Raw genomic sequence first — 14,557 nt, 5'->3', positions numbered from 1 at the left:
ATAAACCAAACCAACAAATTAATTTACAAACTGGCTGTCTACTAAATAAATGTTTCATTTTGAATAAATAATAAATAAAGCAAAAGTTTTATTGATGTTGATGTATGGATTGGAAACTGCTATCCATTTTTTTGTTTAAACTGTAAAATATTTGTAACCAACCGAGGCTCTATGAAGGAATGCTATAACATACTGTTACAAAAAATTATTTCAAAATCTTAACATAAAGCAAAAGCTTAGTTCAATTTGTAAATTGGGGGAAAGGTCTTTTAAAAATATACTAGGTAACTTTAGTCTTAGGTTCTGAAGTTGGGTGTGTTTTTTGGAAATAAATCCCTGGTTTAAATGTGCAGTCTGAAGTCTCAAAAGCAGGACTTTGTTTCCCCTTAAACTGGAGATTTATTTTCTTTTAATTAGTTCACTTACAGAGGCTAACCTTGCCATGCTTCAAAACTTGAGGCTGTAAAAACACACACTACAATGCTTGAACCGCCATATTGGCTCTAACAGTCCGGGCCTTTAACGGCCGCAGACCCGCCTGTGGAGCCGTAATGGCGACAGTAGCGCCGCGGGTCAGCGTTAACCAACAGCTGGTTTCAGGAGGGCGGAATCAGGGAAGCAGTTTCCGGGTTCCCCTTCCTGGGCTGGGACAGTAGCTACAGCGTAAAGGCTCCGCTGATATCCCATACCTCATTATAACGCACAGGTAAGACGCTGGGTGCCCGTAAAAAGTAATTAAAATGTAAAAACTTTGTTGGACTTAGAGTTTGTTAAAAGTGGCTCGCTGGGGACTTTATGGAAACCAGTTGACCACACGACACCGGTGGCGGCAACAACTGTTGAATGCTAAAGTTTGGCATGTTATGTTAGCAAAGGTTCATTTTAGTTTTACAGATAAAATCTTTTTATAAATATTTTATTAAACACTGTGTTAAAATCTTAGATAGCAATATTATCATTTGCTTTGTTGTTTGACGGTGTCCTTGTCCCAGTTGGTGGATTGAGACAAACTGGGTGTGGTGGACACCACTGTTACAGACTCTTAAGGCCCTCAAACGTTTTAAGAGGATTTACACTTAATTTTATGACATCCTCATCACTTTACACGAGCCCCAAACACTTTATTTGGATTTTTCAAATAGTGTATTCACTTTTTGATTGTTTAGATTTAGAGATCCACCAGTACAAACTGTTTTAAGACTGTTACCAATAATTTTATGAGTCACACCATTCCCTGCTATGTGCTGCTGATTTTCTTTCTTTTAGGGGCCAATTCTTTAGGCCGATTTGTTCCTCGATCCTATTCCTTTAACAATAATAAAAGTTTTTTAAGGAAATAAGACAAAGGTTTCACAAATGTGAAAAAAGGCAAAAGCTCCCCATTTTCAAACATAAGAAATATGAAGGTGTGTGCTTTTTCATGTGTCGCACACAGTGATGTGCCTATACCTTCTGTCATGCAAACATAGACAGTCCTAGATGGGGGGCCAACTGGGCCAGCGTCCATAGTGGACTTGTCCTGGCCTCTTGTATGGCCCCTGTAACAAAAGCATAGACCACAAAAACTTCTTTCAACAGATGTAATTCCCTTTATTTTAGTAGCAAGATGAGGCAACCTGCTAATAAAATCAGATGCTTTACATTTAAAATGAGAAAAAAACGACTTAATTATCTTATTACAAGTGGACAATATATAGTGAGCTTATTTCAAGGGCAAAATATTCTCACTCCTTTGGCAGATCATCTTATTTACCTGCTTACCTCAAGGGCAGATATGCTTATTTTAAGAATCTTTTACTTAAAAAAAAATGTTTTGCTGTGTAATAAAAAAAAAAAAAAAATATATATATATATATATTTTTTTTTTACATCATGATTTCAAGAAGTCTTAAAAATGCAATTGTCTCACTGCATTGGCAGATTTTTGCAGTAATTGTCAGTAAAATCCTCTCAAAAGAAGATCAACAATCTAACGGTCTGCTCTTGCTTATACTGCATTCACACCGAGGCTGGTTTACATGCAAAGTCTATGGAGGACAGCATTGAGACCAGAACACTGGTATGTCCAAGTGTTCTGTTGTCCGAGCATCCAAACTTTCAACGCTGAAGTTCAGTAAATTGAGCTTTTGCCACTGGACTCCGGCCATCGGAAAAGCTGATCCAGGAGTTTTTTGGGGGGAGACAGACACTACCTGCAAGCTGTCATTGCTTCTGCATATGAAAAATTTATAAATAATAAATGAATAAATATTAAACTACAAAGGTTGAAAAATAAAAGCCAGAAGAATGGATTGTTATGTAGAAGGAAAAGAGAGAGCTCTGATCATTATTGCTACACATTGCACTGCATATTTTAGTGGGATCATAATCCTGATGAACTTACTGCACAGATTATATTTGGGGGTGGACTTTCTTGTTTAAAAATCTGTTAAAACTATTTTTCCAAATCATAAGATAAATAAAAGCAAGCTGCTCTCTAGCTTGAAGCTACAGAACAGGGTAGTTAAACAAACAGAGCCCTGAGCATCCAGAGCGTTGAAGTGTCAAAAGCAAGTTGACCACACTTTGATCCAGCATCTGACCCAGAGTCCAGATTTCTGCGTTTGCAATGTTTTGATTCCTATAATATGCCCAGTGTGAGCGCAGCATTAGTGTATCAAAACAAGATTAGAACCTGGATGGACACTTTTTGTACAGTCTGACTGATTGTTCACTTAGATAAATTTAATTATTCAGCTTTACGATTTCTTTTAACAATTATTTAGAAGTTGTAGTAACCTTAAAGATTCAACCATATCAAGATACAACAGCAGTTTTGATCTTTTAGACAAGGAGTCCACAACTATGGCTTTTTGCCTCACTTTTTGTATTTCGTTTTTTGTGTGTTGTTTTTTTTCTGTGCCTCCATTAAGAGCACCGGGCTCACCTGGAAAATGTAGTCTAGAACCGCCACTGCATTCAAACAACTTTGGGGAACTGTATAACCTCTAAACAGTGAATACCGCTATACTTTTGTTTTGCCACTATACTTTTTTAGAGGGAATTTTAATTTTCAAAATGTAAAGTTTCAATGTTTCCATTCTTCACAATTACATTTTCAATACATAGATTTTTTCACTGCCAATTCTCACAATTGATTTCAATACAAGCTTTCACAGATTTAGCTTCATAGTTTTTGAACATAATTATTATGTAGAGGAGAAGAAGCCTCTTCGGTCATCATTTTTCACTTTGCAGTGGCATGTTCTGCATGTTAATCAAATGCAATTACTGTTTCTAAAACACATTTTCAAAATATTTTTTGATTATCTAAAAATTATGCTAATTTTTTTTCATATAATACAATGTGTATATCAGTTGTGGTTGTAATTGGATTTAGTGAGATAAAAGTAAAAGAAACTTTGTTAGTTGAAAAAGAAAGTGAATATAAAATTAAATTCCTTTTAAAAAGGCTTTATTGATCCCAAAGGAAAATTAAATGTCATAAATTGAGTTTATTTCCCCCCCACACTCTCTTCCTGTATGCCTACTCGTTTCCTCTTATCTTGACCTCAGTTGCTTCTGTGTACTCCTCATTAATTCCCCTTCTCCCTTCCTAAAGCCAAACCCCTTTAGGGTTTTACATACTATTTTAGTAAAAATTTTTTTATTATTTATTATTTTTTTCAAAGCGATGCTTTTGGTAAAAACACTTCGAAAATTAGAAATAGAACATTAAGTGCTAAATTTAAATTAGTTTAAAGTAGTAAAAGCATAAAAAGAAAATCTAATTCTATTCTCACAGCATTGCCCTCTCAAAGCAACACTGCTTAGCTTTTACACCAAGTATTAGCTTTTTTGAGAAGATTTTTCTGGTCAGCAAATATCTTTGTCACTATTCAAGTCATGTTACCCAGAGAGTGGCTTTATGGCTGTCTGACCCCTTAAAAATGAAAGCTAAAACTTTTTGTTTTCCAAAACAACAGATATGTCACGTATACTGAGCAGACATATATTTGGTTCTCTAATGTAGGATTTAATCTAAAGGGTTTAATGTCGCCTTGTCTTTATAACTGACTCCTTGACTTCTCATTCTGCTGGTCCAAATCCAAAATGCAGAGGGAGACTTTAAGTTTGCCACAGTGGAGAGTTTTCAGTTGTTTTCATGGGTGACAAATGACAAATACAGTTTAAGTGCCCCTAGTGGCTAAAATGTATACAGTGTTGCTTTACTCAATGAAGTGTGCATATATGTGTTTATGTTATTTGAGACCTGAGATGATGCAGGAGAGGGTGCAGATTAAGACCCAAACTGGCAAAGAAACAGGAAACTGTCTCAGTTGGATGTTCCCATCCCATGACACTTAGAACTGTACACTCAACCTATTGACACTCATAGATATTATATACATAGACATCTCATTGCACGTTGTTGGCAGCGGGGCAGCCATCTTGGATCGGACCACAGTTCAGACAGCTGTTGTCAATAAATAGGAGGCGCCTTAGGTCTATTTTTGAACATAATATTAAAATAATCTCTTATACGTCACAACCCCTTAAAAGACCAAAACAAATTTAATATTAGGGCTGCAACAACGAATCGATAAAATCGATAAAAATCGACTTTTAAAAGCGTTGGCAACGAATTTTATCATCGATTAGTTGTGTCGCGCGATTAATGCGTCATCCGCGGCCGCCGTCATCACATCCACTTGACTGAAACAGGGGAAGAAAAAAAAAATACGGCAGAGCGAGTCAGCGCCGGAGGTGCAGTGTTGCCAACTCAGCGACTTTTCAGACCCCTCCAGCGACTATTTTTAAAAAAAAGCGACTAGCGACAAAACTGGCGACTTTTTACGGTGTCACTGGCGGCTTTTGGGGACTCTTACGTGAAAGCATGCATCGTTCCTACTCTGCCGTGGGGCGGATTCATCGATTTTTAAAATAATCGTTAGTTGCAGCCCTATTTAATATTACATTTCAGTTTGATTAGGCACGTTGACCAGCATCCAAAGAGGTGTCTACGTATATAATGTCTATGATGACACTCCCCACACATACACCCAGGTTTAGGTGCCGATAACCCAGATTGTGACTAGCTTCCAGATCTGGGATGTAATTGCCTTCATCAGGGTAAAGAGGGGCTGCCTGTCCAATCCCCGGCCGTGATCAGAGCCATACAACCGCTTTAACCTAAGCAAACCCTATGTAGGTTCCAGATCTGCTCAGGTGGTCAGACCTTTTTGGGGCCTTGCCCCTTCTTATGTTGTCAACATATGGCAGCTCCACTCGGACAAACTATATTGCAACCATTTCTTAAGGATCAAATCTCTTTTGGAGTCTTAACATATTATTACCTATGTTTGCTATTATTTTACATTTCATTGGCGATCTAAAGGAGCCGAAAGTAGAAAACAATCATTCTAAGTCTTGAAGGAAAGTACTGCTTTCTAAGACAGACTGAGCTCTGCCATTTAACAAGCTGACAAAAGAACTCTTAACTTATTTTTATTCTTTTTATAAAGATCTGAGGCCAGGAAGGGCAAATTGAATATCTCACTCTTTCGTAGAGATTTTAGACAAAACAGTTATTTTACAAGTAGAAAATGAACGGTTGTTGTTGACACAAAGTTAACAGTAGTGTAGCGTAATGTGGCTAACCAACCCCTGTAAAAGAGGCTAACCTGTTAGCTACTGAGAACAGCTAGCCACAGTGCTACAAAGCTCTCCCACCTTTATAGCATAGTCTAACATTTACTTTGTTCACCATAAACAGTAGGGGTGTAAATAATAATCGTTTTGTATTGATGCATCGATCCAACAGCTGATGATCTGATGCATCGATACATCCGCAAGAGTATCGATTCATGTTTTTTTTTTCCTCCGGTCTATTTTTATCCATTTGCTCCTGGACGTAATTCTCCTCACGTGCTGCGGTGGCGCTAAACCTATTTTACCCTCCTACCTCGCTTCCTGGTTATACTCTTAAAGCAGACATTTTTGATTTATGCTCAATATTGAAGCATGGTCTGTGCTACACACTGTGGGTCTAGATACGGCCGAGGCGGTGAGGAAGTGGGGGCGAGTTTAGTCTGACGATGGAAGGACATGAGGGCCAAAAAGAATGGAGAAAGGGTCCCAGCGTTTTCGCGCACCTCACTCTTCTAGCGGGTCAAACTTCACAAGTTGTTTTCTGCAATTTCGGTCATAAAAACAAAACAAGCCGACCTCCTGTCTGCGGCACTGTTTGCGGTCACCTACAATTTGGGAGAGGTGCAGCGGAGCGTCTGTGGAGGGGGCGGGTACGTCTGAAGCCGAGGTATTGCATTGCACTGATTTTGTGCAGTATTTTTGCAGTATTTTTTGATGCAACTTTTCTACTTCTGTTATTTGCTGTTGTTTCTCAAAAAATGCATAATGATATTACAGCTTTCATTGATTTATTTCAAATTTGAAACATTGTCTAGCTTGACACGCTAATGCTACAGATGCTTCCGTCTCTCACCTGGACGCTGCCTGCAACCACAATATTTTACATCATGTGGCAATGTTCAGCCAATCATGTAGTGTAACGTCACTGGCATACTCAGGGCCCTAGCAGATCTGACCACCCAAGCAGATTTGGTACCTACACCTGCTCATACCACAATCCCTCACATGACAACCAAACCCATGTACCGAAGCAGCACCACAACCAACAAAACAAGCCAGCCAAGCAAACAGATGAAATACGCTGTAGAATGGAATTATTTGCTAATCAAGCATGGCCAGGCAAAACAACTACCTGGTACCTCAAATTTTTGCTACATTTACAAGTCATATACAGACCAAATGCTTTTTATTGTTTGAAACATTGGCGCAATAATAAATTTCCCTTTCAGACAGCTTGACAATGCCAGTGGGAAACGATCAAGTGTCTGTATTATTTGTCTTAGATGTGGCAGCAGGCCACCATTGAGGAATTATCATTAATCTTTGCTTGTGTTTTTGGCCTTATGAAAGCGTGACTTTCACCTCCAGTCTTTACCAACTGTTGTGCACTTCAGGCACGAGGACTTGACTTAGGCAGCTGTAATCTTATATCTGCAGCTGTCTCCTACTACAGAAAACAACTTGTGCAGACGGACAAAAACTTTATATCAAAGGAATGTTGGCGAATAATGATACAGAACCCTGTCCCGATCTTTCACCGGTCTCTGACCTTTCCAGTGACCTCATCACCACAAACACTGCTCGGTGCTTAGAGCAACCATCTGTGTGCCTGTACAAAACTACCAGAGGATTTGTCCTCTTGTTCTTATGAACATTTCAAAATGTAAAAAAACAAAAAAACCCTCATATTGACAAAATGGAAAAGTATTATTGCCCCTGAGGTTTAGTTGCTATTGAGTGGTCTATCTTTTTACTTGGTAGACTGAATGTGAAGAACTAAAAAAAATAAATAAAAAAAATAAACCAAAAGGCTAAATAAGTAGTTCTGCTGTCCTAAGAGCAGAATTTTTAAATCGGAAAGAGTGATGTCTGGGCCTTTGACTCCAGATTTGGAGAAGTTAAATGTTTCCAGTTTATTTTTAGAGCTTTTCTGAAACTGATGACATTTCACCAACTAGAAATCCAATTTTCAAACAAATAATTGATGCTAAGAGCTTCTCCTTACCGGGTTGGCATTTTCCCCTTTATGGTCCAAACATTTTAATCTCCCATAAGCATGACCTGTTGGTAGCTGTGTATTTGTGTCTAAGCCGTTCTGCAATCTGGACAATTAAATGGCCATTATTAAGAAAGCCTTATTGAAGCGTGCCTCCTGCTTGTCTGTCCTGCAGTGTTGTCTTTAGTGAGATTACAGTTGCGGTACTGGAACAGTTTAATTAATGTGCTGTCGGACAATGTCGGTTCCCACAGAGCCCAAGGAGGAACAACGCTTTAGTTTGTATATGTGTCTGATGCACATGAAAGCTCTTGTGTGGCCTGCTTTTAGTAGCCCATAAGTCCATTAGAAAAGAAAACACATTAATTATTGCATTAGGTGTGTTTTTAGGCTAGAACCCAATGATTAGGCTGGTCTTACCCCAGGCTATGAGTCAGTTGGTTGGTGTTTCCACCGCTTTGTTCCAAGGCGGGAATAATGCCCTTCAGCTTATCTGCTGCTCACTGATTTATGAGAAGTTCAGTGGGAATACTCAATACAGATTATGTGATGCCAAAAAGATGACTCGTGTAATGGTAAAGTTGCCTTTGTCACCAGACAGTTAACGTTTTTGACATGTTAAGTAGATTCTAAAAAGTTATTGACTCTTCTTTTTGTATGTCCAAATGTTCAAGCTTCAGAACATTAGACTGGATTGTCTTTACCACAGGGATGATGAATTTTCAGATTTCCATATGCAAATGTGCTACAGTCTATTTTATTTGCATATGGAATCTTGAATTTCTGAATTCCAAGTTTAAATTATATTTAAAAATGTGCCCCTAAGTTTGGATTCAGACTTGAGGGATTTTAATTTCCCTGATCCAACCTGATGTTTGATAGATGGCTGCTGCTTATGTACAACATTAAAAGTTACAGAAGTAAGCTGTTTATTTCCATGTCTGACAGTTTGAGTCACATTAACATTGGGCGTTACAATGTTTTGCAAATATATCATTATCTTAATATCATATTTGTCCTCCAAAAGACTGTTTAGAAGTTAATAACCTTTTGCTAATATATTAACCTGCATTTTACATTCTTATGTAATATCTTTCCAGATGGACAGATTTTCACAGCACTGCATAATCACTCTGCACAAAAATGAAATCGGCCAAAATGCGAAGGGTCAGAGTTATTAAAGCATATGGGAAAAAGAGAGCGGAGCAGTGATCACTGAAATTGAAACGAGCTAAAATTTTCTATGAAATGGTGACACAGCAGCCTATCAGGGACTGGCTGCAGGCAAAGCTATTTTCACTTAAAATGAAATACAGAGAAAATAATCATAAAAAATGATATAAATAAGGAATGCTCTCAAGAGATCTTTTGGTGGCTTTTAAAAAGGAGTTTTAATTAAGTTCTAAAAGAACTGTTAATCATCCTCACTTAACTCCAGCACAGATCCTGATCTGTCACTGCCCACTTCCCAGCATGGGTGCTTTCTGCGGGGGTAGATTTACAAGAAAGTCCCGCCAAATCCCTCCGGCGTCCAGATGCAGCTCTGGATGAACTATTCTGTTTTAAAAACCAAATAAGCACAAACAAGTTTTACCTGCAGAAATGAAGTAGCACTGAAATAGTAGGCTAGATGATTTGTATTGAATTCTGAGATTAATGGGGGATAGTTGAGTTTTTTTTCATGTCAGTGGGGTGTTGACTTCATGCAGCTGAAGCTCCTCCTGTTTGATGATGCTGTCCAGGGTGTAAACAGCGTGCATCTGAAATGCAGAGCAGGGAACTACCTGCGGTCTCGTTGTAGCTGACTGAACGCACCATTAGGATGCATTCACACCCCAACACGGTGTCTGCAAAGAGGGTGGCGGATTTACACAGTATCCCTATGCAAACAGAACAGAGAAACAGCCAGCAGAGAGATGGGTCACCGCATTGCTCTCACTTCTTGCTACTTGACAGGACTGAGGTGTCGTTAAACAGTAGCACTGTGCAGAGACAGTGGAATGGTGACCGCTGAAGCTGAAAACTCTAAACTTTTGTTTAAAATCGCGTTGGGGTAACCAATCAGGGACAGGGTGTGGTTGTGACATCCCTTATAGAGGCCAGCTGTTGCCCCTCCCCATCACTGGTGCTCTCTGTCCTGCTGGAAACAAGGAAGTACCATCAAATCCGACCATCCAGCTCTAGATGAACAAAAGTGATTTTCTTTTTCCACGCTTCCTGGGATTTCCAAAAGTCGATGGTCTCTCCCCAACCCATTTCAAAAGTTGTGTATCTAGAAAAAAAATAGCAGAAGTCTGTAATGTTACATTCCATCTTTGCTTTTATTGTGAAATGCCAATAAAAGATCTTGACAGGAAATACTAGGGAGTTACCATTCATAACAGCAGATCCAAATTGAGGGATCTGGGAGGCTGATGAAGCTTAAAATATTTTTGAGACAATAGTTTTAAAGAAAAGAGAAACGAGCACAATAATAACCTCTGGTTGGATGGTGACATCAATCAGCGGATATTAAACATTATTTTTAAAAACCAAAGCAGAACTAATCTGCACTAAAGAGTCACTAAAAAGTAGACCACTGGTTCAATTCTGAGCTTAATGGTTGACATCTGGATGACCCAAAAATAATCTTTAATATCTCTGTAACAAAAGTAATATACATTATCTTTTTTTTTTATCTCCAAATTTTCATTTAACTGCACAAACATGCATTAATGAACCATTAACCATTCCATCTTTTTGCTGAGTTTTTTTCACTGGGTTAGGGTTGTCAGCATCATGCAGCTCAAGCTCCTCCTCTTTGACGTGTTCCACTGTGCATCTGAAATGCACAGTGCTCATCTCCACACGGGCCTTGCGGTATTTACCACGGACACCACGTTTGGTCTGAATCCACTGTAACTGATGAATGCATTTTTAAGTACCGGTATCCAAACATTTGGAAGTCAAACATTTTATATCTATTTCTTGGGGAAGTGTCTAACACTTTCCATTTGCTTTGACCTGCTCACGCCTTTGTCTTCACCACGTCCTTACTGCCTAAATGATTATTGTGGCTTTGGAGTGTTTCACCTTGAACTGTAGACAAGGGTCACACACGTGCTCTCCTTCAGCTGAGCTGCTCCATATCGGAAAAGTTTCAGGAACCAAGAGGCTAAACATCCATTGTTCTCCCTACAGGCTTGGTGAAACCACCCTGTCAATGTTAAGGATTGCTGCCCACTTTATTTTGTTAATAAAAAGGAGCTTAACACAATTTAGCACACCTAACTTTACCCCGTCATTCCCCAAACGTCCATGCACCAGCAGACGTGGCTTCCACAGAAGCCTCCATGGTCTCTGTGTCTGAGCTGATGTTTCCAGGGTTGCCCTGAATCACCATTTGGCAGCATTTGACAGCCTGCCTTCCTCTAATGCTTATCACATTCCAACTCAAGGGCCAGTCTGTTGTTTATAAAATGAATGCTGATCTTCCTGCTCAGTCATCATGTCTGTGATTTAATGATTTGTTTTGTTCCTCTGTCATCTGTATGAACCGATACAGTGGGAGAGTTATATGGGGTGCACAAGACTGTAAATGGCATACAGGAAGACAATTACTATTGCAGCAGGTTTATTGTTCATTTCATTTGGGTTGAATATTGTTTTAGATGCATAAATCTTTGCAAAAATGTTTGTACAAATGATTATATGAATTTTTGAATGATGGCACCTGCTCCATTAATCCCTTTTTTTTCTTTGTACCTGCAGGCCTATCAGACTCTGTTAAAAGGTAGTGATGTCGCAGTCTGGAGAAAAAGGGAAGGTGAGAATATAAGAACGAAACCTCGCAGTTTATAAAAAAAATCCCCACACATGAAGTGCCAAGTAATACATGAGGGAGCTGACTAAGTAGATTCGTGTGAATGTTATGGTACTACTAGGATCAGCATTTGGAAAGGATATCCTGTGTAAAATTCAAGTGTTTCTTGATTTGAATTTATTGCCTGCAGAATTTTTTTTCAGTGATGTTTCACCAGAAGTGTCACATACTATAAAAGTCACAATTTTTAAACCTAAACTTGTTAAAAAAATAGAAAAACATGTAAATTCAATACATGCAAATAATGTATTGAAGGGGGATGTTTATTACTGTTATGATCTGTTAAATTAATATCTGACATTCAAAATTTAAGATATTTTTCTTTTTATTTCATGCAGTTTCCAGATTCAGCTGGTTATGTAGGTTTTGCAAACCTTCCAAACCAAGTGCATAGAAAATCTGTGAAGAAAGGCTTTGAATTTACCCTTATGGTAGTCGGTGAGTAAACACTCTTGATTACATTTGCTGATTGTAATTTTTACATTTAAGAATAGATAATGAATTTCCTTCCACTTTGTTTGTCAGGAGAGTCTGGTTTGGGCAAATCAACACTTATAAATAGCCTGTTTCTTACTGATCTGTATCCTGAACGCTACATCCCTGGTGCTGCAGGTAGGTCCTCTAACACACACATACACACACTTATAGGCAAGCAGTCTGATAATGAAGAAGTCTCCAGCAGAGCATTAATATAAGAGGACTTTCAGGAATGCCGCAGCCTTCAAAATGACAGCGCTTCTTACAACTCTATTTTGATTTGTTTTAACTAAAGACTACAGAGAAAGTCTTCTCTGGTCAGGTAATGTTAACTGCTAATCTAAATGTGAAGTTCAATATGTTAAAAGGTGTTGCTGTTAATTTTTTTTTTTTAATATAACACCTTTTTACCAACTTTTTAACTGAGGTGAAACCTAAATTTTATGATGAGGGCTCTCATTTTAAATCTCTTTGTCACTTATGTAGATAAAAATGTATACATATACATTTTAGGTATGAACATTCCCTGTTTAGTGTATTTGCATACCCCCCCACCCTGATGTTTACTCTCTTTTGTCGTCCTTTAAACCCCCCCACAGAGAAAATTGAGCGGACAGTCCAAATCGAGGCTTCCACTGTTGAAATTGAGGAGAGAGGCGTGAAGCTTCGACTCACCGTGGTCGACACCCCAGGATATGGTGACGCCATAAACAGCCAAGATTGGTACATTTAATCTAATTACTTAGAAGTTGAAACAACTTTCGTGTTTGTTTTTTTTTATTCTTCTGTTATACAAAACCTTTATAATAAGTATGGATCTCCATATTACTGTAGATTCACATCAGGAGCCTCTGATCGGTTGATGTAACTTCATCTTAGAAACATATTTGTGAAATTAAGATTATTTTAAACTTAAATTAGCAAAGAATATGAAATATTTTAGCCTCAGTTTTCTATGCTAAGTTTTCCTTGTGGAGAACAGTATGTCATCTGTATAGTATATAATAAGTTTTTTTTTTTTTTTGCTTTCATATAGAACCAACCTATTTGTTTCTAAAGGTTATTTAAGTTGCTATCTCTTTTTTTTAACATCAGCTTCAAGACCATCATCCAGTACATTGACAATCAATTTGAGCGATACCTACATGATGAAAGTGGGCTGAATCGAAGGCACATAGTGGACAACAGGGTGCACTGCTGTTTTTATTTCATTTCTCCATTTGGACACGGGTAACAATACATTGCTTTTTTGTTTAAACATTGATAATAAGACAAATTGTGGTTATCTTATTCTAAAAATCTTGGCCCAATATACAGTTATGCTTCATAGTAGCATTGCTTGTGTTAGTAATTATTGTACAACCTTAAGTTTCCTCTAATTTAGCTCTGCTTTTATTTTTTATTTTTTGTAAGTTTTATAAAATTTGCTCATATCCTGTTCCTCTTTCTTGGGTCTATCTCTTTCACTTTTTTGTTCTGTTTCCCCCTTGATTAATCTTCCAAATTCTTCTTTCTCTCAGTCTAAAGCCTCTGGATGTGGAGTTTATGAAGGCCATCCACAGCAAAGTCAACATTGTTCCAGTAATCGCCAAGGCTGACACGCTGACACTGAAGGAGAGGGATCGTCTGAAGAGAAGGGTCAGTTTGACTAACATACACTTATTTACAGTTTTATATATGACTAGCTCCTCCCTAAATATTAGCCCTCTCTTGATGCATTCATGTGTAAGTATTGCCGTTTTTCTTTTTGGTTCCGCCATTAGTTTCTTTCAACGTACAGATTAAAGGTTCATACATTACATATGCTCAAACTTAACAGCTTAATGACGGAGTACTTTGGCAGAACCTAGATCTTTCATCCATGCTTATCGGAATCTCAATGTGTCAGCCATCTTTGTTTGTGGAAGAGAACCAGTGCGCTTCCCTGTATAATTACAGTGATGTTTGACCTTTTAATGTTTTTCATGACACCACCAGATTGTTTAAAAGTCCAGGGAGGGGTAATAAATGAGAGGAAACTGTAGGAGGAACGGGGGTTTAAAGAGTGTTGTATATAACGTTGATGCAACTCACATTATCCAGTGTTAAGTCTTTCCAGATACTTCCTGTTGGAGCGGACCCAGGTGTCTGCCTCTCTGCACGCTCCTCCGCTTCCTTCTGTCTACAGGGGAAGGACGTAGTAACACCTTATTTAATGGACACTTGTGTTTTCAGATGATAACCTTACATAAGCAACATCAGTTTAAAGGCTTTCCTGTTCTTTTGCTCTACTTACAGAAGGTTGGGATTATTTGGTCATAAGCAGGGGCCCTTCTTATGTTCCCTCCACCTTTTCTAAGTCAAACAACCACTCAGAATGATAGATGCTAAGTGGAATAGAAAATATTAGAGGTAAAGGACTGCGTATACTGTTTCCCCACATCATTCCTAAGCATTAACTTTTCCCCTTATATCAGTGGCATGACGGTAAACTTCAGTCCCCTGAGCTGACTTGGTCACTCAGAGATAGCCCTGTAGTGATAAGAAGTGTAAATGGATACCGTATTTTCACGACCATAAGGCGCACCGTACTAAAAGGCGCACTCCCAGTT

General features: G+C 38.4%; 1 protein-coding gene across 1 annotated transcript in view; it reads left to right on the top strand.

The window, feature by feature from the left end:
• The first annotated feature begins 601 nt into the window (after window positions 1-601).
• sept2 (septin 2) overlaps window positions 602-14,557 on the top strand; it is a 35,167-nt gene continuing 21,211 nt past the window's right edge. The window contains exons 1-7 of the mRNA XM_015382583.1: window positions 602-706; window positions 11,378-11,432; window positions 11,828-11,927; window positions 12,015-12,101; window positions 12,566-12,689; window positions 13,062-13,196; window positions 13,487-13,604. Of these exons, the coding sequence (XP_015238069.1) occupies window positions 11,406-11,432; window positions 11,828-11,927; window positions 12,015-12,101; window positions 12,566-12,689; window positions 13,062-13,196; window positions 13,487-13,604 (591 nt within the window). The 5' untranslated portion in view covers window positions 602-706; window positions 11,378-11,405. The remainder of the gene's footprint in view (window positions 707-11,377; window positions 11,433-11,827; window positions 11,928-12,014; window positions 12,102-12,565; window positions 12,690-13,061; window positions 13,197-13,486; window positions 13,605-14,557) is intronic.

This window comes from Cyprinodon variegatus, unplaced genomic scaffold (genome assembly GCF_000732505.1).
Source record: "Cyprinodon variegatus isolate N-32 unplaced genomic scaffold, C_variegatus-1.0 Scaffold260, whole genome shotgun sequence".
NCBI classification, from domain to species: domain Eukaryota; kingdom Metazoa; phylum Chordata; class Actinopteri; order Cyprinodontiformes; family Cyprinodontidae; genus Cyprinodon; species Cyprinodon variegatus.
The sequence above is the reverse complement of the archived record's forward strand: the minus strand, read 5'-3'. Positions and strand labels throughout refer to the sequence as shown.